Source organism: Ambystoma mexicanum, chromosome 9 (genome assembly GCF_040938575.1).
Source record: "Ambystoma mexicanum isolate Mex_15411 chromosome 9, UKY_AmexF1_1, whole genome shotgun sequence".
NCBI classification, from domain to species: domain Eukaryota; kingdom Metazoa; phylum Chordata; class Amphibia; order Caudata; family Ambystomatidae; genus Ambystoma; species Ambystoma mexicanum.
The window spans coordinates 1,069,163,863-1,069,191,312 of record NC_090931.1 but is presented as its reverse complement, the minus strand read 5'-3'; the positions used below and the strand labels follow the sequence as shown (position 1 = coordinate 1,069,191,312).

The 27,450-nt window shown below is 48.6% G+C and overlaps 1 protein-coding gene across 4 annotated transcripts in view; it reads left to right on the top strand.

Moving 5' to 3' along the window:
• The window catches only part of TANC1 (tetratricopeptide repeat, ankyrin repeat and coiled-coil containing 1), a 2,406,012-nt gene that overhangs the window by 2,155,601 nt on the left and 222,961 nt on the right, over nucleotides 1-27,450 (top strand). For all 4 annotated transcript variants that reach the window (XM_069616378.1, XM_069616375.1, XM_069616376.1 and 1 more), the window contains one exon: nucleotides 26,134-26,257. In XM_069616378.1, the coding sequence (XP_069472479.1) occupies nucleotides 26,134-26,257 (124 nt within the window). The remainder of the gene's footprint in view (nucleotides 1-26,133; nucleotides 26,258-27,450) is intronic.

Sequence of the window (27,450 nt, the reverse complement as noted above, 5' to 3'; positions counted from 1 at the left end):
TGCATTTTGAAAGCAACTTTCGACGCCGCAGACAACGCAGGCAGAAGGCACTGTTATCAAAAGACATGCATGGTTACGGCATTCTGGTTTTAAGGCAGAAACCCAGGCATCATTGTTGGACAAACCGGTGGAAACCGATCTGTTTGGTAAGGCGGTCGAAGACGCACTGAAGAATGCCAAGGACGAATACGAAACACTCAAGTCCCTTGGCAAGTTAACCAATAAACCCCCTAACCAGAGAGGGAATAGTAATTTTCGTCGCCCACGCGGCCAAAATTCCCAGAGAGGATCTAACTATTCCCAGGGGCAGGGTACACAGTGGAACAACAACCAACAGTCTACCCAGGGTTACGGCAGAGGTAATGGGAGAGGTCGTGGTAAAGGCAGGGGCAGCCCCAGCAAGGGAGGCGGCACGCCTCCACCAAAGCAGTGACGCTCAGTTCAGGGTCCCTTCTCACGCAACCCCAGTAGGGGCACGCATTTCCAACTTCACCCAGGCTTGGGAAGGGATCACATCAGACAGATGGGTGCTGTCAACAGTATCCACAGGATATTGTATAGAGCTACTGCAGCGTCCCCGGAACCATCCTCCACGACAAAGAGTACACTCTTTAGAACATCAGAAGATTCTCCTCGAGGAGATCGCCATTCTGCTAGAAAAGGACGCGATAGAACTCGTCCCGGGACACCAGGTAAACAAGGGTATTTATTCAACTTACTTCCTTGTGCCAAAGAAAGATTTGACAATGCGCCCAGTATTGGACTTACGGCCTGCCAACAAGTATGTCAAGCCCCAAAAGTTTTGTATGACCACGCTACAAGAGGTAATCCCCCTCCTAAAAAAGGGGGATTACATGGCAACCTTGGATATGAAAGATGCTTATTTTCATATTTCCATGTTCCCAGCGCACAGAAAGTATTTGCGCTTCAAGGTGGACAGTCGACACTACCAATTCAAGGTACTGCCCTTCGGGATAGCTTCGGCACCAAGGGTATTCACCAAGGTACTGGCGGTGGCGGCTGCACACCTACGCAGGGAGGCAATCCCAGTGTACCCTTATCTGGACGACTGGCTCATAATGGGGGAAACCCCAGGAATTTGCAGGAGAAACATTCAAAGGACTATCAACCTCCTCCAGAGTTGGGCTTCTCAATCAACGAGAAAAAGTCAAGCCTGATGCCAAGCACCTCCAAACAATTCCTAGGAGCAATCCTAGATACTCAAGAGGGGTTGACCTTTCCTTCAGAAGAAAGAATTCGGAATATACTACTGCAAATTCCGCATTATCAGTCCGGTCAACAAATAACAGTACGCAAAGCAATGCGTCTACTGGGCATGATGGCGTCATGTATTTACCTGGTCCCCCACGCGCGCCTGCGCATGCGTCCCATGCAGAAATGGTTGGTGAAACAGTGGTCTCAGGCAAGTGGTCAGTGGGACGATCTAGTGGCCGTTTCGCCAACACTGGTACAAAGCCTTCACTGGTGGACAAGAGAGAATCTCGCACAGGGGAAACCCTTTTACGATCCCGAAGTACAGGCAGTAGTCACTACAGATGCATGTCTGACGGGGTGGGGAGCTCACCATCTCCACCACACAGCTCAGGGTCTCTGGTCTCACTCAGTGGCCAAGAACCACATCAACCTGCTAGAGCTTCTGGCAGTATTCAGAGCGCTTCAGGCGTTCGAGCCCCACCTACTAAATCCGGACGGACAGCACAACAGCCATGTTCTACCTGAACAAGCAAGGAGGGACTCGATCGCCAAATCTGTCCAAGCTTGCCCAGAAAATCTGGATATGGGCACTCAGACGGAACATCTTCCTGTCATCACAACATGTTCCAGTGGAGCTCAATTCCCTAGCGGATGCTCTGAGCAGAGACTCCCTCCCAGAGGAACACAAATGGGTTCTACACAGCGAGGTCGTAGAAGATATCTTCTCTCAGTGGGGTTTCCCCACTAAAGACTTATTCGCCACAAGCGAAAACAGACAATGCCCAGGATTTGCATCCAGGTTCCCCCAACCAGACTCCCAGGGGAACGCCCTGTGGATGAACTGGTCAGGGATGTTTGCGTACGCTTTTCCACCAACTCTTCTCATCAGGAAAGTGGTGAACAAGATGAACAGAGAGTCGATGACGCTAGTCCTAGTTGCTCCCATGTGGGCAAGACAACCGTGGTTCCCACACCTACGCAGGATGGCGGTGTGCGAGCCCATCAAACTTCCAGCCTGGTACAACCTACTGACCCAGCACCCAGGTCAAACAGTGCACCAGCAACCCAACTCAATGAACCTGGCAGCATGGGTCCTGAGGTCATAGAGTTTGGACATCTCAATTTGCCACAGAGGTGTATGGACATCCTAAAGGAATCTAGGAAACCAAACACAAGGCACTGTTACTTTGACAAGTGGAAGAGGTTCGTTATCTGGTGCCAGAGTAGACAAATCAACCCGATTGATTGCACTCCTTCCACTATTGTTACATACATGCTCCACCTGCTAGATGCAGGATTGGTTTTTAACTCACTGAAAGTACACCTGGCAGCCCTGTCGGCTTACACCACTTCCCATAGCAAGGTTTTGTGGTGGAAAGTACCAGTAGTTAAAGCCTTCATGGAAGGAGTAAAGAGACTTCACCCTCCTATTTCAAACCCACCACCTGGGTGGGACCTTAATGTGGTGCTAGCCAAGCTCATGGGCCCCCCTTTCGAACCCATGCATAAAAGCAGTCTCAAACACCTGACTTATAAAACGGCCTTCTTAGTAGCTATTACTTCTATAAGAAGGGTCAGTGAAATTCAGGCTCTGTCAGTGCAGGATCCCTTCTTTACTGTCCATAAAGACAAACTGATTTTACGCACACACCCTAGGTTCTCACCTAAATGTATATCCAAATTCCATGTAAACCAGTCCATCGAGCTTCCGGCTTTCTTCCAGGACCCGCAAAGCTCGGCTGAGGTGAAACTACACACCCTAGATGTGCGTAGGGTGGTCCTCTACTATGTAAATAAAACCAGACCGCTAAGAAAAACAGATCAACTGTTTGTCTCCGTAGCTGCAGGCAGAGAGGGGGATCGCGTCTCTAAAGGTGCCATCTCGAAGTGGATTATTAACTGTATCCAGCTGTGTTACTCACTCTCTGAAAGAACTCTGCCTTTCACGCCAAGAGCCCACTCTACTGGAGGCATTGGGGCCACTCTGGCTTTCGTTGCAAATGTACCCCTGGACACCATTTGCAAAGCAGCTACTTGGAGCTCTATTCACACTTTTACTCAGCATTAATGCATTGACACCCATTCCAAGGCAGATACACAAGTGGGACAAGCGGTTCTAAGACACTTATTTGCTCATGACCCTTCTCACATCCCACCTCCTTCTTCAGGTACTGCTCGCTAATCTATGCACAGCATGTGATCTAAGCAGATTCCACAAGCCTCAGAAGGGATACATTACTCACCGTAATCGTATTTCTGATGCTTGTATCTGCTTAGATTCACATGTGACCCACCCTTCCTCCCCTCTAAGAGAAGGCGCATGATTGCTTGTAGTCTTACCTTTCTGTCTATCTGCTTGGATTATCTGTACTCACGCTACTCCTCATGCTACCTCATGTCAGAAAAAATACAATCTGAGGATCCTAGACGCGTGTGGGATCTTGGGTACAGTGGACGTCACACTAGGGATAGTATTACTGGCATGCCCTGTGTCGACGCCCATTTTCGAGTTTCGAAAAACAAACTAATACTCCGCAGCTTCCACTAGATGTCGGCCTATGCACAGCATGTGAATCTAAGCAGATACAAGCATCAGAAATACGATTACGGTGAGTAATGTATCCCATATGTATATATATATATATGTATATATATTTCTGAGGCTTGTGGAATCTGCTTAGATCACATGCTGTGCATAGGCCGACATCTAGTGGAAGCTGCGGAGTATTACAGTTTGTTTTTCGAAAGTCGAAAATGGGCGTCGACACAGGCGTGCCAGTAATACTATCCCTAGTGTGACGTCCACTGTACCCAAGATCCCTCACGCGTGTAGGATCCTCAGATTGTTTTTTTCCGCCATACTGGTCGGAAGCATCTTGCGGAGTTCCCTGGCCTTAGCCATACTTTTGCTGTTATTATAATTTTAATTCTTATTCATTCCCTTCCCCACCCCAACGTCGACCCTCAACCTCGACGACGGCTGGAGAAGTCATCGACCGTCGACTGCTGCACGACGGATCTGGGCCTCGGTAGGCCGCTGGCCTCGGCCCGGGCCTAGTAGGCCGCTGGCCTCGGCCCTTACAAGTAGGGAGAGTGGGGGGTGGTACATACTCTTCACTCTTGATATATAGTTACATTTATATATATTCCTACACTTAGCAGCCCGCTGCCTTAAGGTGCGTATGGAGGGTACCCCTTTTCAATTCTGCCCCAAGTGCAATCGCAAATACCCTTGGGTCGACAGGCACGCCACGTGCAATCTCTGCTTGCCGAGGGATCACCCCGAAGCGAACTGCAGAGCGTGTAGTAGGTTTAAACCTAAGACACTTAAGGACCGTTCGACAAAGCGTTGGGCCCACCACGCCAGGCAGGAGGCCATGGCAGCGGAGGGCGCCTTCAGCGATGGCAGCGACGCCGTACTTTCGGACGGCGAGGGCATTACGGCGTCGAAAGACAGCCGACGAGCGCAGGTCCCCGACCTCGGAAGGTCGTCCGGCAAGGCGGCTATGGGGAAGACCCCCGGCGACGCAAGCGCTACACACCTAACACACACTAAACACACTAAGACCAACCGGACCTCGACGACGTCGACTTCCCGGAAAGAGGCACAAAAAGAACGGTCCGACTCGGTGTCCTCTGGGCGCTCTCGATCGAGATCGCCTCACGACGCAAGGCAATCATCCACTCTTGCCAAGAGTGCCTCGCTACACACACTAACGGAAGTTCGATCGTCGGGAGACGAAGACGACTTCCACCCCCAGGCCGCGCTCCAAGATACCGAGACCGCGGTTAACACCAGTGAGGCCCCACGCCCGAAGCACACAGATACCTTTCCAGACCCTCGACGCCAGGCATCGAAAGTCTCTGGGGCCCCCAAGGGACAGGGAAAACATTTTTCCACGCACGGAGAAGGGGGGAAACAGCGGAAAGCACAGCCTTCCACCCCTGTAAAGCCTAAGCAGACAAGCAAACACAAGTCTACCCTTGAAAATAAATCACCTGCTAAAGTAATACCCTGTTCCAGGGAATGGTCCAGTGAAGACATAGACAGGGTTATGTCTAGGATGTCTTCCTTGGCTGATTTTTATGATAAGAACCCAGAACACTTTCTTTCATATAACCCTCAAGGGGCCACACCCTCAGGCTCCTCCGATCCTATCCCGCTAAGTAAAAAGCCCCGGGTCGAAAGACCTGAACCCTTCGAGGTTCAGCCTTACTCCACTCCATATTCTACTCCACTCCCCAGTTATCAGGGACAAGTTTTCCCTGAAGAGGACCAGGAGTTTGCAATTATGGAAGAACAAACCGGGACAGATTACTATGCAGAGGATGAGGACCTGGAGGAGGGAGAAGATGAGCAGGAAATTTACAGAGTAGATTCCCCAGTACAAAGCGAAGCCCCAGTTACTGACTCTCCAGTTGATAACCAGCCCCTCCTTAACGAGGTTCTCGCTCGAGCAGCGGAACACTTCCACATCGACACCCACGGTGTACAGGAGGAAAGGGACTTCGCGGAGGAGTTTGTAGGAGAGAGAAGACCGGTCGCTCAGACCATCCCTATCCTCAAATCCATCCAACGAAGAATAGATCCTTCCCTGGTGAATCCTAACCTCACCAGAGCTGTCAACCCCAGAATTGAAAAGATTTTCCGGGCAGCCCAGTCTGACCCTCTGTATATAAAGGGACATCTTAAACCAGATTCCCTAGTGGTGACCAACACTAGAAAGAGGGCTGGCACGCCCTTATCTTCATCAGAAGCTCCTCCCGACAAGGAGAGCAAAAAACTTTACGGGTTTGGCAGAAAGGTAGCCTCAACGTCCGCCTACCAAGCAAGGATTGCGAATTCCACCACCCTGTTGGCTAGTTACAATTGCCATCAATGGGAAGAAGTCGCGGCGCTCATTGCCTCTGCTCCAGAACCGTTTAAGGGCCAGCTGGCTCGGATCTCGGCAGAGGGGAGAGCCGTGTCTGGTTGCATTTTAAAAGCAACTTTCGACGCCGCTGACAACGCAGGGAGATTGATAGCAGAAGGTACTGTTATCAAGAGACATGCGTGGTTACGGCAGTCGGGATTCAAGACAGAAACCCAGGCTTCTTTAATAGACAAGCCAGTGGAACCCGACCTATTGTTTGGGAAAGCGGTCGAAGACGCACTTAAAAATGCCAAAGATGAATATGAGACTCTCAAATCCCTTGGCCAGCTTACCAACAAACCCCCTAACCAGAGGGGGAACAATAATTTTCGTCGCCCACGCGGCCAAAATTCACAAAGAGGCAACTATGCCCAGGGACAAGGTACACAATGGAATAACAACCAGCAGTCTACCCAGAGTTACGGCAGGGGTAACAAGAGAGGTCGTGGAAGAGGCAGAGGCAGCCCCAACAAGGGCGGTGGCACGCCTCCACCAAAACAGTGACGCTCAGTTCAGGGTCCCTTGCCACGCAACCCCAGTAGGGGGACGCATTTCCACCTTCACCCAGGCTTGGGAAGGGATCACCTCAGACAGATGGGTGCTGTCAACAGTATCCGCAGGATATTGTATAGAACTACTGCAGCGTCCCCGGAATCATCCTCCACGACAAAGAGTGCACTCCCTAGAGCATCAAAGGATCCTTCTCGAGGAGATCGCCATTCTGCTAGAAAAGGACGCGATAGAACTCGTCCCAGGACACCAGGTAAACAAGGGTATCTATTCAACTTACTTCCTTGTGCCAAAGAAAGATTTGACAATGCGCCCAGTATTGGACTTACGGCCTGCCAACAAATATGTCAAGCCCCAAAAATTCCGTATGACCACGCTACAAGAGGTAATCCCCCTCCTAAAAAAGGGGGATTACATGGCAACCTTGGATATGAAAGATGCTTATTTTCATATTTCCATGCTCCCAGCGCACAAAAAGTACTTGCGCTTCAAGGTGGACAGTCGCCACTACCAATTCAAGGTACTGCCCTTCGGGATAGCTTCAGCACCAAGGGTATTCACCAAGGTACTGGCGGTGGCGGCTGCACACCTACGCAGGGAAGCAATCCCGGTGTACCCTTATCTGGACGACTGGCTCATAACGGGGGAAACCCCAGGAATTTGCAGGTCAAACATTCAGAGGACTATCGACCTCCTCCACGAATTAGGCTTCTCCATCAACGAGAAAAAGTCAAGTCTGGTGCCAAGCACCTCAAAACAGTTTCTAGGAGCTATCCTAGATACTCAGAAAGGATTGACCTTCCCTTCGGAAGAGAGAATTCGGAATATACTTCTGCAAATTCCGCATTATCAGTCAGGTCAACAGATAACAGTACGCAAAGCTATGCGGTTACTGGGCATGATGGCGTCATGCATTTACCTGGTCCCCCACGCGCGTCTGCGCATGCGTCCCATGCAGGAATGGTTGGCGAAACAGTGGTCTCAGGCAAGTGGTCATTGGGACGATCTAGTGGTCGTTTCGCCAACACTCGTACAGAGCCTACACTGGTGGACAAGAGAGAATCTCGCAAAGGGGAAACCCTTTTACGATCCCGAAGTACAAGCCGTGGTGACTACAGATGCATGCCTGACTGGGTGGGGAGCTCACCATCTCCACCACACAGCTCAGGGTCTCTGGTCTCACTCAGTAGCCAAGAACCACATCAATCTGCTAGAGCTTCTGGCAGTATTCCGAGCGCTAAGGGCGTTCGAGCCCCATCTACTGAACTTGTCGGTGCAGATCAGGACGGACAGCACGACAGCCATGTTCTATCTGAACAAGCAAGGGGGGACTCGTTCGCCAAATCTGTCCAAGCTTGCCCAGAAAATATGGATATGGGCACTCAGACGGAACATCTTCCTGTCATCGCAACATGTTCCAGGGGAGCTCAATTCCCTAGCGGATGCTCTAAGCAGAAACTCCCTCCCAGAAGAACACGAATGGGTCCTTCACAGAGACGTAGTAGAAGATCTCTTCTCTCAGTGGGGTTTCCCCACTATAGACCTATTCGCCACAAGCGAAAACAAACAATGCCCAGGATTTGCATCCAGGTTCCCCCAGCCGGACTCCCAAGGGAATGCCCTGTGGATGAACTGGTCAGGGATGTTTGCGTACGCTTTTCCACCAACTCCTCTCATCAGGAAGGTGGTGTACAAGATGAACAAGGAATCTATGACGCTCATCCTAGTTGCTCCCATGTGGGCGAGACAACCATGGTTTCCACACCTACGCAGGATGGCGGTGTGCGAACCCATCAGACTCCCAGCCTGGTACAACCTACTGTCCCAGCAACAGGGTCAAACAGTGCATCAGGAACCCAACTCTATGAACCTAGCAGCATGGCTCCTGAAGTCATAGAGTTTGGACATCTCAAATTACCACAGAGGTGTATGGACATTCTAAAGGAGTCCAGGAAACCAAATACAAGGCACTGTTACTTTGATAAGTGGAAAAGATTCGTTATCTGGTGCCAGAATAAACAAATCAACCCGGTTGATTGCACTCCTTCCAACGTTGTGACATACATGCTCCACCTGCTGGATGCAGGGTTGGTTTTTAACTCGCTGAAAGTACACCTGGCAGCCCTCTCGGCTTACACCACATCCCATAACAAGGTCTCGTGGTGGAAAGTACCAGTGGTTAAAGCCTTCATGGAAGGAGTAAAGAGACTTCACCCTCCTATTTCGAACCCACCGCCAGGATGGGACCTCAACGTGGTGCTAGCTAAGCTCATGGGACCCCCATTCGAACCCATGCATAAAAGTAGTCTCAAACACCTGACTTATAAAACGGCCTTCTTAGTAGCCATTACCTCCATAAGAAGGGTCAGTGAAATTCAGGCTCTGTCAGTGCAGGATCCTTTCTTTACTATCCACAAGGACAAACTGGTTTTACGCACACACCCTAGGTTCTCACCTAAATTCATATCCAAGTTCCATGTAAACCAGTCCATCGAGCTTCCGGCTTTCTTCCAGAACCCGCAAAGCTCGGCTGAGGTGAAACTACACACCCTAGATGTGCGTAGGGCGGTCCTATACTATGTAAATAAAACCAGACCGCTAAGGAAAACAGATCAACTGTTTGTCTCCGTAGCTACAGGCAGAGAGGGGGATCGCGTCTCTAAGGGCGCTATCTCGAAGTGGATTATCAACTGTATACAGCTGTGTTACTCTCTTTCTGACAAGACTCTGCCTTTTACGCCAAGGGCCCACTCTACTAGAGGCATTGGTGCCACTCTGGCTTTCATTGCAAATGTTCCCCTCGACACCATTTGCAAAGCGGCTACTTGGAGCTCTATTCACACTTTTACTCAGCATTACTGCATTGACACTCATTCCAAGACAGATACACAAGTGGGACAAGCGGTTCTAAGACACCTGTTTGCTCATGACCCTTCTCACATCCCACCTCCTTCTTCTGGTACTGCTCGCTAATCTATGCACAGCATGTGATCTAAGCAGATTCCACAAGCCTCAGAAGGGATACATTACTCACCGTAATCGTATTTCTGATGCTTGTATCTGCTTAGATTCACATGCGACCCACCCTTCCTCCCCTCCGAGAGAAGGCGCATGATTGCTTGTAGTCTTACCTTTTCTGTCTATCTGCTTGGATTATCTGTACTCACGCTACTCCTCATGCTTCCTCATGTCAGAAAAAATACAATCTGAGGATCCTACACGCGTGAGGGATCTTGGGTACAGTGGACGTCACACTAGGGATAGTATTACTGGCACGCCTGTGTCGACGCCCATTTTCGACTTTCGAAAAACAAACTGTAATACTCCGCAGCTTCCACTAGATGTCGGCCTATGCACAGCATGTGAATCTAAGCAGATACAAGCATCAGAAATACGATTACGGTGAGTAATGTATCCCATATATATATATATATATATATATATAATATACACATACGTTGGTATATAACGTTAGTCTCGGGAGGATAGCTCAGCAGCAACGTGCTCGCCTTTGGAAGCAAGACGACACAGAGCACGCAGGTTCGATCCCCGGGTCCGCGCTTAGAAACCTCTGGGTATTAAGCACGTTATAAATAACCTATCATATCATATCATTAACCAAAAGGAAAGACAAGAATTATTACGGTCAAGACATTGTGAATAACAATCCAGGGGAAGGGAGATACTCTCTGGATTAAGGAGCAGTGTCCTTGATAGACATTTTGTTGGAGTTATTTATTTCCACCTCTAGACATCTTTCAAACACTGGAGGCCAAAGACATTATCCTTTACACCTTAAGATTTATTTCCTTAGATTGTAAGGGTCAGAATAATACTTTGGACACAGGTAGTTTTGTTTAGGATATTCTGACAGTGACAAATCTTTAGTTTTGAGTTTAGGTAGGGAAACACCTCTAGCGCAGGGACAGTGAGGCCTTTTTCCAACCCCATTTTATTGATCAAAGATTTTTGCCAAAACCATATTTAATGCATCCGAGTTTCATTCCTAACCCTTCACACCTTACAGTGACTAGAATGTTTCAAATAGCGTTCGACACAGCATGAGTTGGGTGACAAGTCAAGTAGCATTTTAGTCTGGATATTTAAGTGACACCTTGGCAGGCACACAATACCCTGTTAATGCACTCGGGGACGTTGTGGTCTATGCCCAGGGTACATTTAATGGGATTATCTGTCATGTCTCTAAAGCCTTATACCTAATTCCAAGATGTAGATGTTAAGTGAGCAGATGACTGAGACACTAGGGACCTCATCTCCGGTCAAATTGGCAGACTGTGCGAGGGATGCATTGACGTCACTGATAATGAAACAGGTAGCAGAACAGTGCAAGGCATTGGTATAGGGATGGCCCCTGGTCTTGATTAATTCATGGAGCTTCATGTGCCATATATATTTCTATTGGCCCCCATACTACAATCAATATATTATGAAGCGATGCGGCTGGCAGTCACTGCAAGAAGTGTGTGATCATGTTCCTACTGAAGTAAAGGCAGGATCCCAGGAAGTGTGCAACATACATGTTTTGAGTAAAGTGCTAGTGGGCAGGATCTAGGATTTGTTGGCCCATTTGGTGCATCCAGATCAAGTGGCATGTGTGCCTGGACGTGCTACCCAGAACATCCTTAGTAGATTTGAGAACTCCCCTGATGAGTATACAATAGTGTCCTTTGACATGGAAAAAGCTTTGGATTCTGTCATTAGGACTGTTCTTTCTCGCACTCTTGAATTTCAGCCAAGTGAAATTGCTATATTCATAACATTTGTCTAGAAGGAAGTCAGGAGACATAGTCTCTGATAACGGAGAGGTAGAGAGGGGGACGGCAGGGATGCCCCCTCTCTTCCATGCTATTTGTGTTTATTAGTAGAAGTTGGCAAATGCTTTGGGGGCGAAGGTCTAGCTGGAAAGGGGATCAGTCTTTGGGATAGAGCAAATAGAGACCTTATATGCAGACTGTTACCTGATTTCCCTAACCCTAGCTGCTCTGTGGCCAATATGTTGAAGTTAACTAATAGTTTTGGGCTTTGTTCAGAGGTGCGGAAATAGGGATAATTCCTTAGTTTTACCCTATGCAGGTTGTTGTTAGTTTCCCAAGCTGGGCTGCTTGTATTATCTGTGCCTTGGGCTGCTAGCAAATTTACATACTTAGAGATTAAGCTGTATTGGGCTTGGTGACCAATTACAGCACACTATTAGTAAAACTGTTATGGGTTTGTCTGCCAGTATATTTCTGCTATAAGTTGTCCATCTTTGGAGGTATAGCTATTTCTAAAGGGGTAATTGGTCAGCAAAAGCATATAGCAGTCTCGGTAACATCAGTCTATATACCCATCCCCATCTTTAAGGCCATTCACTCTTTTGGTGAAGCCTTAACAAGGGAGACACAGATGTGTTTCTCTGAAGATGAGCTTTCAGGATGTAGGTCTATGGGTGCCAAATTTTTAATTGTTGTTTTTAATTTAAATGTTGGGCTTCACAACATCAGTTCGTGGCACAATGGTTCTCGAGGGATGTTGTCGAATCGCTTGTTGTTGGAACGCGGTATCTCCCCTCTTGATTGGGATTCTTTATTTAAAGGGATAAAATTGTGAAGGACGTACCCCAGGTACATGATTACACTGGAAAGACGGGTATGGTCTAGAACATTTCGGTTGCAGAAGACTAGCTGAATACATTTCAACTGTGGGAGTTGACATACTTTAAGTCAGCTGCAGCAAACATCAAAGGCGGTCCCTGGCATAGAGGGAACTGTGATGCAGGGGTCACCAGTTTGGTCCAGAGGGAGTTCTGATATTTGCATATATACAGATGAATTACTAGGTTCCACAGAGAACATTTTGCAATTTGCTAGAACCATTTTGCCAACAAGGGATTGTTCAAAATAATTCTCTTAATTGGGATCACAAGGGCTGGGCTGTGTCCACTGTAACGATCCTTCGATTGGTGTCACTTCTCTCTGGGGGGAGCCCCTTTCCGTGAGGCCAGGGAGGTGCGGCCACTAACTTATAGTCCCCCTGCGGGTGATATAATGAGGGAGGATCTTGTGGGCAGGGACTCTTCCCCTCCCCCACAGGGAGAATTCCAACTACCTACAGGGTAGCATCCCAAGTCATATGACACCCCTACCTCCTTTAGCCCCCTTATCTGATTCCAATCTTTACTTTGACTCTGACTGTCTAGCAAAACCTCTTAAGGCAATGGTCCATACTGACGCGTAGAAGAACTGGAGTACTAACCATTTCGGTACTGCTGAGAGGAGTAGGCCTTATGAAAATCCAAGGATTACCCAGGAGAAACCAACAAAGGACTGTGAGTGTTACAAACAGCAACAAAGTATAAAAATAGAGAAGGGATTGTCTCCGTTGTCGATTCCGACCCGATAGGCTGCAACTGTCGAGCATGCAGGAGGTGGGAGCTTCGAACGGGTCGCTAGACCCTGGGAGAGAGAGTCTGCAAGACACCGACGGACAGCCAAACCAGGTCTTAGGTGGGCACGCAAGAGCAGTCCCATGCATGGAAGCAACCGAAGGGCAAGCACGCTGAGGCTATCTGAGCTGGTGAGAGCCAGACTGCGGGGTAGCCGCGCCTTCCCTCTGCAGTCCCTGGACATCCCGGCAATGTGCTGTGACCCCATGAGAGGGAAGGGGGAAGCACGGGAGACCCAGAAGGGACACGGGAGAGAACTACGTGCAGGCATGAGCTGTTGCCCCACAGCCTCTTTGCAGACACTGGGCAGGGGAGACGTCCCAAAGTTGTGAGTGCCACGAACCTCACTCAAAGTGGCAGGAATAACCCCACAAACCAGCAGGGATGGTTCGGAGACCCTCCCCCCCAGCATATGAAAAACCCTAGAGGGGGCACCCCTCATTATCGTGGCAGACACAAGCCCCCTGGCTACCAGCAAAGGGTCAAGGACCCAAATCAAGAGATCATACAAGTCGTTTTACTCATGGCAGTACTTGGCAGGGAAGTTAACCAAGTGGGCCAAACCAAAGAGGAAGAGAAACAAGGGTCGGGGGACCCAAACCAAGAGAGCAATACGAGTCATCTTCCTTGTGGCAGTACTTGGCAGAGAAGTGGACCAAGGGGCCAGACCAAAGAAGAAGAAACTCAGAGCTGGGTTGCAGATATTTATCCCCGAAATATGATTCTTCGGTTCAATTCCCCAGTGATAGTGTTCCAGCAATTTATTGCTTTGTGCTGATTTCTAGCAAAAAGATGGCGGACAATGGGATGGTTGTCCCACCCCTCTGGTACTCAGTTTGTGGCTTAGGATAGAGCTAGAAGATCTACGTTGTCAGTAAGACGATGAAGCTTCGGCGCTCTCCACTTATTGGGGTTCACTTGAGTCCTCATCAAGGAAATAAAAGAAACTGCAGTGGGGTGAAATAGAAACAGACCTCTGGGCGTCATCGGAACAAATAGTACTCTTACGTCCCGTCCCCTTTCCTCCATACTTTATTGGCGTTCCCTCCAAGGATCGGGAGATGTAACCTTTTTCACCAGAAAAACCTTCTTCCCCTTTAAATTTTGAGGCGTGTCGGGGTGCGGCTCAGGGAGCATGCGCTGCCCTGACTCGGCCCTTCGGCGCCACACCTCAGTCCCCTTTTCCGTGACAACGGGAACGGGCCGGATTCACCAGCGCTGCTGGGTTTGGCTTTGGCCATGTAATTCCACATGCGGATACTACTTCTTTGTCTTTTTCATCTTTTCTATCATTCAGGTACTCGGTCCTCAGGCGTCGCGCTCCTCCCCGGCGCATGTCGACTTCTACAGGGTTCAGCAGGTGTCCATCCTGCAACGGGCTCTTCCCAACTTCAGACCCCCTTGCCCTCTGCCTATGTTGCCTTGGTCCAGACCACGGTTGACTATCATGTTCGGCATGTGACTTGCTGTCTTCGAAGGTACTGAAGAACAGACTAGCCAGGTGGAGGGAGCTCTTCCAGAGGTCGCCTCCAGAAGATCTCAAGAACTTTGTGAAGCATCGAACTAGGCTCAAGGTAGGGCCTATATTCTCCATCGCACCCCGGAAGGGAGACTCCGTCCGACTTTCCCGCGTGGGAGGGACCGGTCAGGTCCTTCTACCGGCACGTGCACCGAGGCTGCTTCAGCCACCGGCCTTCGGGTCGAGGGATCCTCGGATCCTCTCGGGCGCAGTGTTGAGGGACCGAAAGGTTCTTTTACTGGGTCTACAACCGAGGGGCTCTGCCCTCTTACCGGCACCATGGCCGAGGGGCTACGCCCTAATACCAGCAATATGTCAGAGGGGCTATGTCCTAATACCGGCATTACATCAGAGGGGGCACCTAAACGCAGCTCTGCCGACCCCCGGGTCGAGGGTGTCACACCTACCGGGCCTAGGCCAGAGGAGCAGGGTAGGCCTTGTGATTCACACGCAAGAATCTTGGACGAGGCCGGGCCCAGTGGGCTGAGCACCACGTCGCTGGGCACGTGGCAGACAGCTCGACAAAATGGCCGCTGTGACAGAAAGAGGCACCCGTCCGACGCCATTCCAGGAATTTGGCGAAGAACAAGTGTCGAGGTTGGTATGGTGTCAACCAGGTAGGTTGCCTACAGTATAACCCTCAGTTGCGCAAGCTGCTTCCCTTGGCATCCTTATGGACAGGGTACGCAGTGGCTCCAGCAGCTCCCCGCTACCCAGTCAGCACCTCCTGCCACCTCTTTGGCCAGTGAGGAGGTGCTCTTTGAGAAGTTCCTTGGCCTCATGAAGTCACCTCATATGGGCGTTATCAAAAAACGCCATCAGGGAAGTCATTCCCGCTAGCGGCACCACAGACTCCTCCATCGGGCCCCCATGCCTTTTCCGGCTCCACAGCCAACTCCGCAGCCTCCTAAGCCTCCGGCTGCGGTCCCTGTACCCCAGCCTCTGGCACCATCTACTCCTCCTCCTCCTCCTCCACAGAATCCTCCAGATCCACAGGATCTGGACGAGGCAGAGGATCAGGACACGCCGTCCTCAGCCAGGGCCTTCCACGAAAGTCCTGATGGGCTGGCGGAGTACCTGGGCCTACCCCAACTCGAGGTCGAGTAGCCGGCAGAGGGAGTTCTGGCTGAAGTCCTCCCACTTCGCCCCTCTGCCAAATTCGGGATTCCTATGCAGACAGATGTAGTCTCCCTGGACAAGAAGGGCTGGCTCAAACCCCACTCGGCCCAACCGGTCAATCAACGCCTGGACACCAGGTACAGGCAGGTGTAGGAGGATACACTCTTGCGGTCGGCCCATCCTCAACCACGGTCTTCGGTGATTACGGCTGCGTCACTATACTCCAAGCATCAGTCGTCCTCGGCCTCTTCCTCTGGTGGCGCATGACCTCATGGAATCCCCAGTGGCTCATATCGACACCTCAGGCTGTGCCATCTGTATTGCCACGGACATGAGAAGAACAGCCTGGCTCCGGGCAACAAAATTCAACCCGGATGTCCAGGAGCGCATTCTAGATCTACCGTCGTTGGGGGGGACCTCTTCCACTCCTCTACGGATGAGGAGCTGGACAAAAAGAAAAACAGCTCTCAAACGGCAAAGTCTTTATCCATCCTGACAAAGACCACGCCCAAATCGTACACCAAACCCCAGCAGCGCTCGGAAAAAGGTTGTACGTATGGAGGGTTCCGCGGCTTCCAGGAACGCAGGTCCAGGCAGCCGGACCGTTTGCAGTCTCGAAGCCAGCGCAAGCAACAAAAAGGGGGGGGGGGAGTAAGGGCTTTTTCCAGTCGCCCTCCTCAGTGACAGCCTTCGAGGGAATGAAGGCAGGGCACGCCCCGTCGGGTCCACGTGTCTCCAGTGGTGGGGCAGGCTTGCTCTCCATATACTATTCTGGCACCAGAATTTCGCGGACCCCTGGATCCTCTCTGTAGTATCCATGGGGTACCGTCTTCCTATCCCAGCCTCTCTTCCCTCCTCCCCTCCGCTCCCACAGGTTGGGACAGCAACTCTTTTGGTGGAGATCTGGTCGATCGTAGAGAGCCAGGCAGTGGAGGAAGTCACAGCCTCCCAGCAAGGCTTTGGCTTTTATCCAGGATTTTCACCATTCAGAAGAAGAACCAGGCGGGCCTGAGAGTTGTGCTGGACCTTTCCACCCTCAACCTCTCCTTACCCCTGCAAAAATTCAAGATGGTTACGCCCGCTTTATAGCGGAGACATTGGACAAGGGAGACTGGATGTGCTCCCCGGATCTGAAGGACGCATACTTGCACCTCCCGATTTGGCAGGCCCATCGTTCTTTCCTCCGGTTCAAGATCATGGGCTACAATTTTCAATACAAGGTCCTTCCTTTTGGCCTCAACTCGGCCCCCAGGGTCTTTACCAGACTCATGAATGCCGTGGCAGCCCTCCTCGGAGCGCAGGGTCTCCACATCTACCCTTACCTGGACGACTGGCTCGTCAGGGCTACATCGGGCTACATCTCTGGAAGCGATTCACCACTCTTCCCATTCCCTTATAAACACTCTACACGATCTGGGCTTCTCGCTCAATCTCAAGAAGTCACAGCTGCAGCCCACGCAGACTCTGACCTTCCTGCGCCTCATCTGGGACACATGCTCCGAGAAGGTCTTCCCGTCGGAGGACAAAATCTCGGCCATCAAGAAGGCCATCGTCCACTTCCTCAGCAGAGTGATGAACTCGGCATGGTGGGAACAACATCTCCTGGGTCTACTTGCAGCAGTCTTATTAGCCGTTCCGCACACAAGACTAAGGATGAGGAGGATTCAGCTGCACTTTGCGGCCTCATGGAACCAGGAGAGGGGCTCTCAATCTGAGAGGATCAACGTCCCTCCATCTCTCCGCCCAGATCTAAAATGGTGGTCCAGGGGCTGCAACCTACGGACGGGCAAGCCCTTTCGGCCACCCTCCCCACAGGCCACCATTACCACAGACTCCTCGCTCGAGGGCTGGGGAGCCACCTTGGAAGGCCTCTCAGTCCTTGGCACCTGGACTCGACAGGAGCAGGAATACCACATCAATTGGTTGGAGCTGAACGCCATTTGGCTAGCGCTCAGAGCATTCCTACCACTTGTCAGGGGCAAGGTTGTCCTCATCCAGACAGACAACTCTACCAGCATGTACTAAGTCAACAAGCAAGGAGGCACCATATCCCCTCCTCTGTGCACACTGGCTATCAACATGTGGGAGTGGGCCCTAGAAAACAACATTTACCTCACGGCAGTGCACCTCCCGGGGAAATCCAACTTGGAGGCGGACAGGCTCAGCAGGCTGGGAGCGGACAATTATGAGTGGCATCTAAACTACCTCGTTTTTCAGGAGATCTTCAGAAGGTGGGGGCAGCCCCACATGGATCTCTTTGCCACCTGGCACAACAAGAAGTGTCCCCAGTTTGCATCCTGGCAAGGTCACGACCCGGCTCGCTGGGCGACGCATTTTACCTCCAGTGGACAGGCATGAAAGCATATGCCTTTCCACCCACTCCACTGATCCACAGGGTAATTTGCAAGATCAAGGAGTCTCGCCGGCTCTGCATGATTCTGATAGCTCATGGTGGCCGGCCAGGCCATGGTTTTCGGAGCTTCTCAGCCTCTCGGGGGTGCGCCCGATTTACCTTCCGATGGGCCCAGCACATCTTCTGGCGCAACAGGGGGGCAGAGTCATCCACTCTGCCCCAGGAAAACTCACCCTCCCAGCGTGGTACCTAAGCAGGTAACGCTTCGCATCTTAGCCTCTTACAAGCCAACTTGGAGATCATACAGGGCGCCAGGAGCAAAGCCACCAGGGCCCAGTACAAAGGCAAATGGACCAGATTCTGCCACTGGGCAGACTGCAAGGGTATCAACCCCTTGGCGTTCACTTTGGACGGCGTGCTCTCTGTTAGGGAGAATTCTCTGTTAAGGCTAATTTCCCAAACCTAGTGAGTCCCCCAGCAGCGTTGCTGGATTTTTGGGGTTTATTTTTTTCTCCTGCTAAGAGTGAGACTCTTTTTCTCCCACTTTTAGGCATGATTTGAGTATGTCCTTTGACTGTGAATGTGTTTTATGGGCTATGGGGTCTTTTACTCCATAGGGCTTCATGTGTTTTTGGTATGTGTGTTACACAGCACCCTCAGTGCAGTAACACCGGGTTGTCATAGTGACTCCCAAACATGGACTCCATACCCTGGGACTGACTACTGTCTCCCAGGGCATGTAAAGTCACCATTGGCTTTACTAGTCCCAAATTGTGAACAGAACCAGTACAAACCATCATATTGTGGAAGTACTGGTAGGGGTAATTCGATTGCCCCTGGGGTCTGTTTTCCAAGGGGGCACTGTCCAGTCCCCCCTTGTCGAGTTTCTGGCTGGTGGTAGTGGATACCACGCAAAATATTCCCCCGCAAGATTTCCTATGGGATTTTTCCCATTGATTTCAAATGCACCACTTTTTGGTGCAATGTTAAAGATACCGCCGGGTCATTTATTTAATATTTATTCCCCGGTTGGGTCTTTTTGCCAGGACTCGGTTTTAAAATGGCGTTTGTGTTCGCCTCTGAAACTCTAACCCAAGTCGAGCCCTTTGTTCCACTTTTTGGCGGGCTTCTCCACAGAAGCCCTCCAAATGGTGGCTCTCTGTCTGGGGTCTACAGGATGTGTGGGAGGGGGATTAGACACCCTGGACTGAGTTGCCTTGGCAACTCAATTCGCACTCTTGTGTGATTGGCACAGTGGTGAGCCGCCCCGCTCACCATATAGCATGTTTGAGTGACAGCTAGGCTGTTGAATGGGGGTTTTGCTGCATAAAAGCAGGGCTTTGGGGACTGGAACTTCAGAAGTCGCCACAGGACCTAAAGAATCTAAAGAGGGGAGAAGCTGAGCCATCTACAACGACGACACCACCGGTGGAGCCCGGCTGTATGAACTCACCACTTCCCCGACGACAGAGGTGATCTTCTTCCAGGAGAGTCTTCTTCCCTTTGAGCTGGTGGGACCAACCAGTTCGCCTTTTTCACCTTCCTGGAACGTTTCGTGGTCGAATCGCCCGTGCCAAGCACCCCGGCGGCCGGATAGCCACGCTTCACCACGACCGCGAATAAGAGGGTTGTACCTTTTAATCGGGAGCTCCGCGGCTGGTTTCTTCCCTGGCAGTGCAACAACCTCCAGCTTTCTTCCTCGTCGAGATCATCTCTTCCCCTGGACGAAGCCATGACTTGCACCCGCTGCCAGGAACAACTGCCACTGCTGGAGCTTTCTCACCATTTCAGGTACTGTGTCCCACCTGGTCTCCCTTGCAACAGATTGTCCAAGGTGTCCCGTAAATCCTTGACTTTCTAACTGGGTTGACCTCAGACCTGCTAACTTTGCCTTTCTGAACTGATCCAACCTCTTTTTGACTTTTCTGCAAAGACTTTGAGTGCATTTCCACTGTGTGATCTTGGGCACATTCCGCCTTGCTCTCTCCAAGAGTCGGCCTGGCCTATGAACTTTTTGCTCTACAGTAGACCCTGCCTTTCTTGACTTGCTGTGGTTTCTTAAGTGTTGGTAATTTTCTGGGACTTGGTAAACGCCTCGCAAGGATCCACAACCTATAACATGAGTAATTCTGTTCCAGAACAAGTTTGGGTCACGTTCTACACTGATCTTTTCGCCAGCCTAGCGCCGGATACGAATTCGTCCTTTGTCACCACCGGAGCACCCTGGATCGATCTCTCTCTAACATCAACCATAAGTACTGCCATCCAAAAGTTAAAATCTTCCAGAGCCCCAGGCCCGGACGGCCTGTCGAACATAGATCTAAAAAAGCACCACGTGGAATGGGCTGCCTTTATGAGCATTCTGTTTGCCCACTGTAGATCTACCAGACAGATCCCAGCATCATGGTGCAAAGCAATCATCATACCTATCTTCAAACGTGGAACCAGAGAAGCACCGGAAAATTACCGTCCGATTGCCCTATTGGACATAATGGGAAAAATATTTGCCTCCCTTCTTTTAGATCATTTCCACCGATGGGAGAAAACAGCTCCCTGCAGCGATCCTTACCAACTAGGCTTCAAGAAAAACGGTAGCACCACAGTGAACATCTTCATACTTTCAATTCTAAAAGCCAAAATAAAACAGGGAGCTCCTGCGGTGTACGTGGCTTTTATCGACCTTTCTCAGGCGTTCGACAAAGTGGACCGACCTAGACTATGGAGAAAGCTGGCAAACTGGAACTGTCCACCGGCCATATTACACCCTATAATAGCCCTGCATACCAACACCTCTCTTAACGTCCGTCTAAACAAACAGGGGGCCCTGTCCAGAAATATTCAGGCGTTCAGAGGTGTCAAACAAGGCTGTCCTCTAGCTCCGGCACTTTTCGTGGCTTTTTTGGGGGACTTCAAAGATTCGGAAGCGCTGTTGCGTTGCTTCCCCCCAAAGTTTGGCAATCTCCCCCTGTCCCGCCTCTTATATGCCGATGATATGATCCTGTTTGACCAAACTCCGATCGGCCTCCAAAGGCAGCTGGACAATTTGGCAACCTACATGACCACCAACAATCTCCAAATAAACCAGACCAAAACCAAAATCATGATCTTGTCCTCTCCACGCCACCCGCCGAAAACCACCGGGTCTTGGTCAGTTTGCGAAACCAGAATCGAAGTGGTTCAACAATTTAAATATCTAGGTGTGCTCTTAGACGGGTCGCCACATGAAATCAAAATGCAGCAACACCTCTGGTCCAAAACAAGGCAACTGACTTCCCAATTACGAGCACTCGACAGGACGTTTGGCAAATTTTCATTAATGCCGGCCATCAATTTCTACAAGGGTAAAATGGTACCCTCTCTGACCTACGGCATGGATGCCATGTTCACCATACCGCCCCAACTATGGCGAAAACTAGAGGCCTACATATGGAAGTCCCTTTTTAGGTCTGCCGAACGCTATTCCCATAGAAGCAATCAGACGAGATCTGGGCCTTTTGTCTCTAGGCGCCACTGTCAGTGGGGCTGCTCTTGCCCTATTCAGGAAAACCTTAATTAAAGACAGTCTGCCAATCTTCAAAACAATTGGGCAGGAACTTGAATCAACCACTACCAAGTCGGTCCAAAAGTGGGTGGATCTTCAAAAAACCAAATTGGAAGGCCTGCAATGTTCACTCAATGACCTGATAACGAACCCACAAAGAGTAAGTGAAAAACTAAAACTGCAGGACTGGATCACCACCGTGGACAAAGCAGCTTCCATCAAGTGCTTAAACCATCTTCCTCCAACCTACAATAAACTGAAATCTCCCATGACGTACTGTCTGCGATTTCCAGATAAAAAACTGCGCTCAACTTTTCTAAGGGCTCGTTTAAATCTGCTCCACACCCGCGAAACCTTGGGAAGAAGACTGCAGACCAGTTCAACTACATGCAGATTGTGTGAAGACCCTGGCTCTGTGGAGAACATCCGCCATCTGCTCCTAATCTGCCCGGCTTTGAACGACATTCGCGCCCCATTTCTGTCTCCGCTTTGGTTAGACTCGGTCTTGATCGAAGAGCACACGTGGTGGTGCCGCTTAATATCTGGCGAGAAGTCTCGTTGGGCGGTTGTCACGGCCAAAATATTGGAAGCAGCCTTCATTAAAATTGGCGGCACAGCTAGTGGCCTGCCGACCATGGCTGTTTAACTGTTGGTTCTCTGCTACTTTTGAAAACTACTGTGCAGCTGAGTCGCTGGGTCTTAACTTGGCGAACCTTTCTTTTGATTTTCTTTTGATTTTCATCTACTGTAACCATCAACTTCTTGTAAAAATCATTTTCTTTTTCTTTGATTATACACAAGTAAAAAAAAAATAAATAAATAAAAAAAATAAAAAATAAATAAAAAAAAAAAATAAATAAGTGTTGGTAATGTGTTATTTTCCTACTCTGCCTTTTCTCTCCCTTTTTAAACAAATTATTGGAGTGCCATCTACGGTTACGCGCTCACCTCTGTTTTGCTAAATAAGTGGTGTCTTAACCTAGACTTGTCGAATAATTAATTAGGGAGGTGTATATACTTATAGTGACTGTGTTTTGAACTTGCTTGATATATTAGTGCCAGTGTATTTTCATAAGTTGTGTTTTTAAATAAATAATTATATACTTTTATACCAAAGCTCTGGTCAGTGTTTGCTTGTTCTACTGTATTTTCAGCCCTATTGTGTATACTCTATATACGGCCTAACTCTTCTTGAGAGAAGTCTGACTGCTCAGCCACAACTACCAGGTAAATCTGGGTGGTGCAGACTGCTACCAATTAGGTTTCCTGCTTACTCCTGTAGTCCTAAACTTTTTGCAGTGGTCCCTAAGGGAACTGCACAGGTTTCTGCCTAACACTCTCCTTTTCGGCGCACCTCGCTCATTCAGGCATGCAGGTGGACACCTGCCACACATACTTTTCAACCATTGGGGCTCACAGGAACTCGGAGGAGGGCATTTTCTCCTCCTCCAACCCTATAGTCAAGAAACATCTGACGGGTCTGGCTAGGCTATACCCGCCCGTCAAGAGACCGCACCCTGTATGGGACCTTAACATAGTCTTGGGCGCCCTGGCGCACAAACCATTTGAGCCATTGGTGTCCGTGAACATCAGGCTGGTCACCATCAAGACGGCCTTACTAGTCAGCCTTACCTCGGCTCGTAGAGTCAGCGAGATCCAGGCGCTGGTCGACTCGGAACCATATACCACCTTTCACATGGAAAAGGTAGTCATGCGGACGCACCCAGCATTTCTGCTCAAGGTTCCGTCTGCGTACCTCTTGAATGAGGAAATAGTCCTTCCTACGTTTTTTCCTGATCCCAAGGACGAACCATAGAGAGTCCTGCATTGCCTGGATGTCAGGCGTGCCCTGAAATTTTACTTGGACAGGACCAAGGGCTTCCGCAAGTCGGACGCACTGTTTGTCACCTTCAGAGGCTCAAGACCAGGCTATCAGGCCTCTAAGGCTTCCATATCCACTGGATGCTCTCTGCCATCAAAGAAGCGTACGACCAACATGCATGCCCAACGTAGTCAGGGCCAAGACAACGGTCATCACATTCCAGCGCCATGTCCCTTGGCAAGTCATAAGCAGGGTGGCCACTTGGGCTCTCCTTCAGCTTTCTGTAAGCCTTACTGTTTGGGTGTCGGCTCTAGATCTGATGCGGCCTTCAGACAGGCGGTTCTCAGGAACCTGTTTGCTTAAGGAGGGTCTCCTCTCTACCCTTGGGCTACATTCAGTTGTAATCACCCATACAGTATGGAGGAAAGGGGACGGGATGTAAGAGTAATTATAAGTTACTCACCGTAGTGACTGAGATACTCTGTCCATAGTCCCCTTTCCTCCATACGTCCCACCAACTCCCCCCCCCCTAATAATACTGGTGTCATTAGGCAATATTAAATCTATTGTCGACTGCGTCAATGGGGACTGAGGTGTGGCGCCGGAGGGCGGAGTCAGGGAGCGCGTGCTCCCTGGGCCACCCCCCCGCGTGCCTCTAAATTTAAAGGGGGAAGAAGGTTTTTCTGGTGAAAATGTTGTGTCTCCCGTCCGTTGGAAGGGACGCCCATACAGTATGGAGGAAAGGGGACTATTGACTAAGAGAATGTTAGTCACTATGGTGAGTAACATATAATTTTACAACTGGGCTAGTAGTTAAACCACACTCCCCCCTGAATATCTGCCCTTTAAGGAACTATTCTGTCGCAAGAAAAAGATTGCTAGCGTGTATGGTGGCAAACTTCAAATTCAGGTACAATTGAAAGAATGGATAATACTGGCCCTTGACATGCAGCTATGTGCAAAATGGGGCTCTAAGAAAGACATTAGTTCATCCACAGCAGAGTATGGTTTCTCTGATTATGCCTTGCATCACAACTTTAACAAACACTGTTTTTCTCTCCTCCCACTAACTACCCCATACCTCTGCTTCTCCTACAGGTGCCAAAGCTCCAAGAGGGCATGCCAGTGTTGGAAGGCACGCATGTGTGACTCAATGAAATAAGATAACACAATCCATGTACCTCAAATATGCTCTATCCATTCATACTTTCTAATGGATTTGCCATGCACTTTACTAGAACTATTGTTACTTTAATAAACTCTTCATACCCCTTAAACTCCAAAGACAGAGCTACTTTAGCAGAACCACGCAGAGCAACAGAGATTTGAATCCTGGATCCGCGCTTAGAAACTGAACTCATGTACGGTATTAGGCGTGTTATAGAAAAACAATAAAATAAATAGAAGCATACTAATGGATTTATGTAAACCTCTTGAACAATGGATGAAAGCTTGTCCCTAGTTCAATATTTTAATCCAGATACAGTTTAGATCTAATTAGGCTGGCTTCAATTAAACATTGGATGAAGATATGATTCAATAATGAGCTGTCAATTACCAGTTAACTAGTAAAATATCTTATTTAAGTGGCTAGTATGTTAGCATTCCTTGGTTACAATTTGGGAATTCCATGTACAAAATAGTCAATGTGTTGAATGCTTTAATAATACAGAAAGTGTGTCAAGTGAAGGGAATGCTAAGGTGTGTTCAAAATATGGAGAGGGAAAGGAGAAGATGTAGAGATGAGAAAGCCTATGGTTGGATTCTACATGCTTTATGCAACTTTTTTTATTCAGACACAAATTGCATTAATATTTCAGTAACAAAAATAAGATTATATGTATTAACTATGGCCACATAAGCAGGGAGATGGAGTGGTGCTGATCGAGACCACTGCTTGTGTACCTTCTGCCCAGCCACAAAAGAATGCATTACGCACTTATTTATATCTTGCACTAAATAGTAGGAAATTCAAAGGAGGCACACCTGAAAGGAACTGGTATTAGACAGTATGACCCAGATTAGTTCTTTTTTGCCATCTGTTCCATCGCAGACAATAGCATGGGCATTCTCTAGATATTTGAATAAAGCATTGACATAAAGGAAAAATATTTAAGTTTTTTTATTCCTTTAATGAGCTAGAAATAAATACTGATTTAATGATCAGTTGTATACATTTTAATAAGGAATGCTGATATATATTATAAATTGCTTAATTACTTGTTTTTTAATTACTAGTTTTACTTTTTTACATTTGTATCGGAACAAGTAGTTGTATGTTGCTATGATTGTTTCTAAGATGAACCATTTTTGGTTTTGGTATTGTTTTATGTTGTAAACTGAAATAAACAATGTGTGTCTGTCTGTGGAATACAGCTTCGATTTCTCAGATGTCATAATTGATGTGCTTACCTGCATCATTCATTTGTCACCTGTATGTATGTAGGTTCTAGATGTGACTACAGCAGTGGAGAAGTCGTTATGGTGGATACACTCCTTTCTTGTAATAATGAGCATTTTTATGATTGCTTAGATAAATATATAATCAAAGTTTGTAATCTGGCAACTGCATGGGTTTGTGCAGCTAAACCCACACATGTATTAGAGATTCTGCTTTTATAACATCAGTATGAAATCTGTGCTCGTAAGTTACTATGATTGTATAAATACATACATTGATGTTGAAATCTTTTCAGGTTGCAAAACTTCTGTTAGAACATGGTTGTGATGTGAACTCAAGTGATAAACTGGGCAGGACCCCGCTTATGGTTGCATCCTGTGAAGGGCATTTTACTACTGTGGAATTCTTGCTGTCAGAAGGTAAGAAAATGTAACTGAAAAAAAGCTGACATTTAATAAATTCTATTTTTACTTTTCCAGTTTCAATCTCTTTTATATCAATATGATTTGCATGAGCCGGAATCTAATGGTTGAGCCAAAATGATTTTTTTAAGAGTCTGAAATAAGTGGCTAAGTGGATGCATCAGTAACAGGTGCTTCTACAATGTCCATGTGCCTTCCACAATGCTCCCAGGAATAATTAATAGTTTAGAACGCCCTTAAAACTGGATACCAGTCTCTAAGCGCAGGACCGGGAATCAAACTTGTCTTGCTTCCAAGACAAACTCGTTGCCTCTGAGCTATCCTCCCGACCCACAATTTACAAAACCTCTTCATATTGTTTTGTTTGCGTCAATGGGTATGGTTATTAAAGGAGATGCTGGGGTCTGTCAGTGCAACAGGGCTCCAAAACCACAAATTCATCCTTACTGTCTACTGGAGACACTGGACTTCAAAAGAAGGCAGCCAGAGACTGTGTTTGTCCAGTGATTTCCAGACCCTGGCATGCCATACATAGAATTATATGTAAAGTATTTTTGAGGATTACAAAGTTAATTTGTTTATGGGATTTTTAGATCCTGGAAAAGACTGCATTTAATTTTGCCTTGAGTTTAACCACCGATTCCTCTTAATACATTGACTGCACAGTTAGTTCTCACTAAGTAAGGAATCTGGATGACATCAGGTGCATAGCTTGTTAACTGTTCGAGCCGTAAAACTTGAAAGGAAAATCGCTGATCTGCATGCACTATCATGGGTGGATGGTGGTGTTTGGCTTTTGTGTCTGTGGGGCTCTCTGTTGAGTAAGTGGAGGCCACGGTAGATGTGCAACCCGATGTTCAGGGTCAGGGACTCGAGTCTTCAAGGGGTTGTAAGATTATGTAAGCCCCAATCCTGAAACAAACAAGGCAAGGCTTCTAAGGGGAAAATCATCTTCCCAAACATTTCCCAGCCTTCCCAATGCTAACAAGTATGGCATCTTCGTTAACACTACTTAAAGACCACAAACCAGCATTACAGAAATTATAGGGTTCCTCTTAGTAACTGAATTTGACGCAGCAAAATTCTGTGCTGATTGTTCCAACAGATAAACATTTCCCGGACGCTTGACTACCAAAGGGGAGGACTTGTGCCAATCTCTTCATGGCTGTAACACATCTTGGCAACAAAAA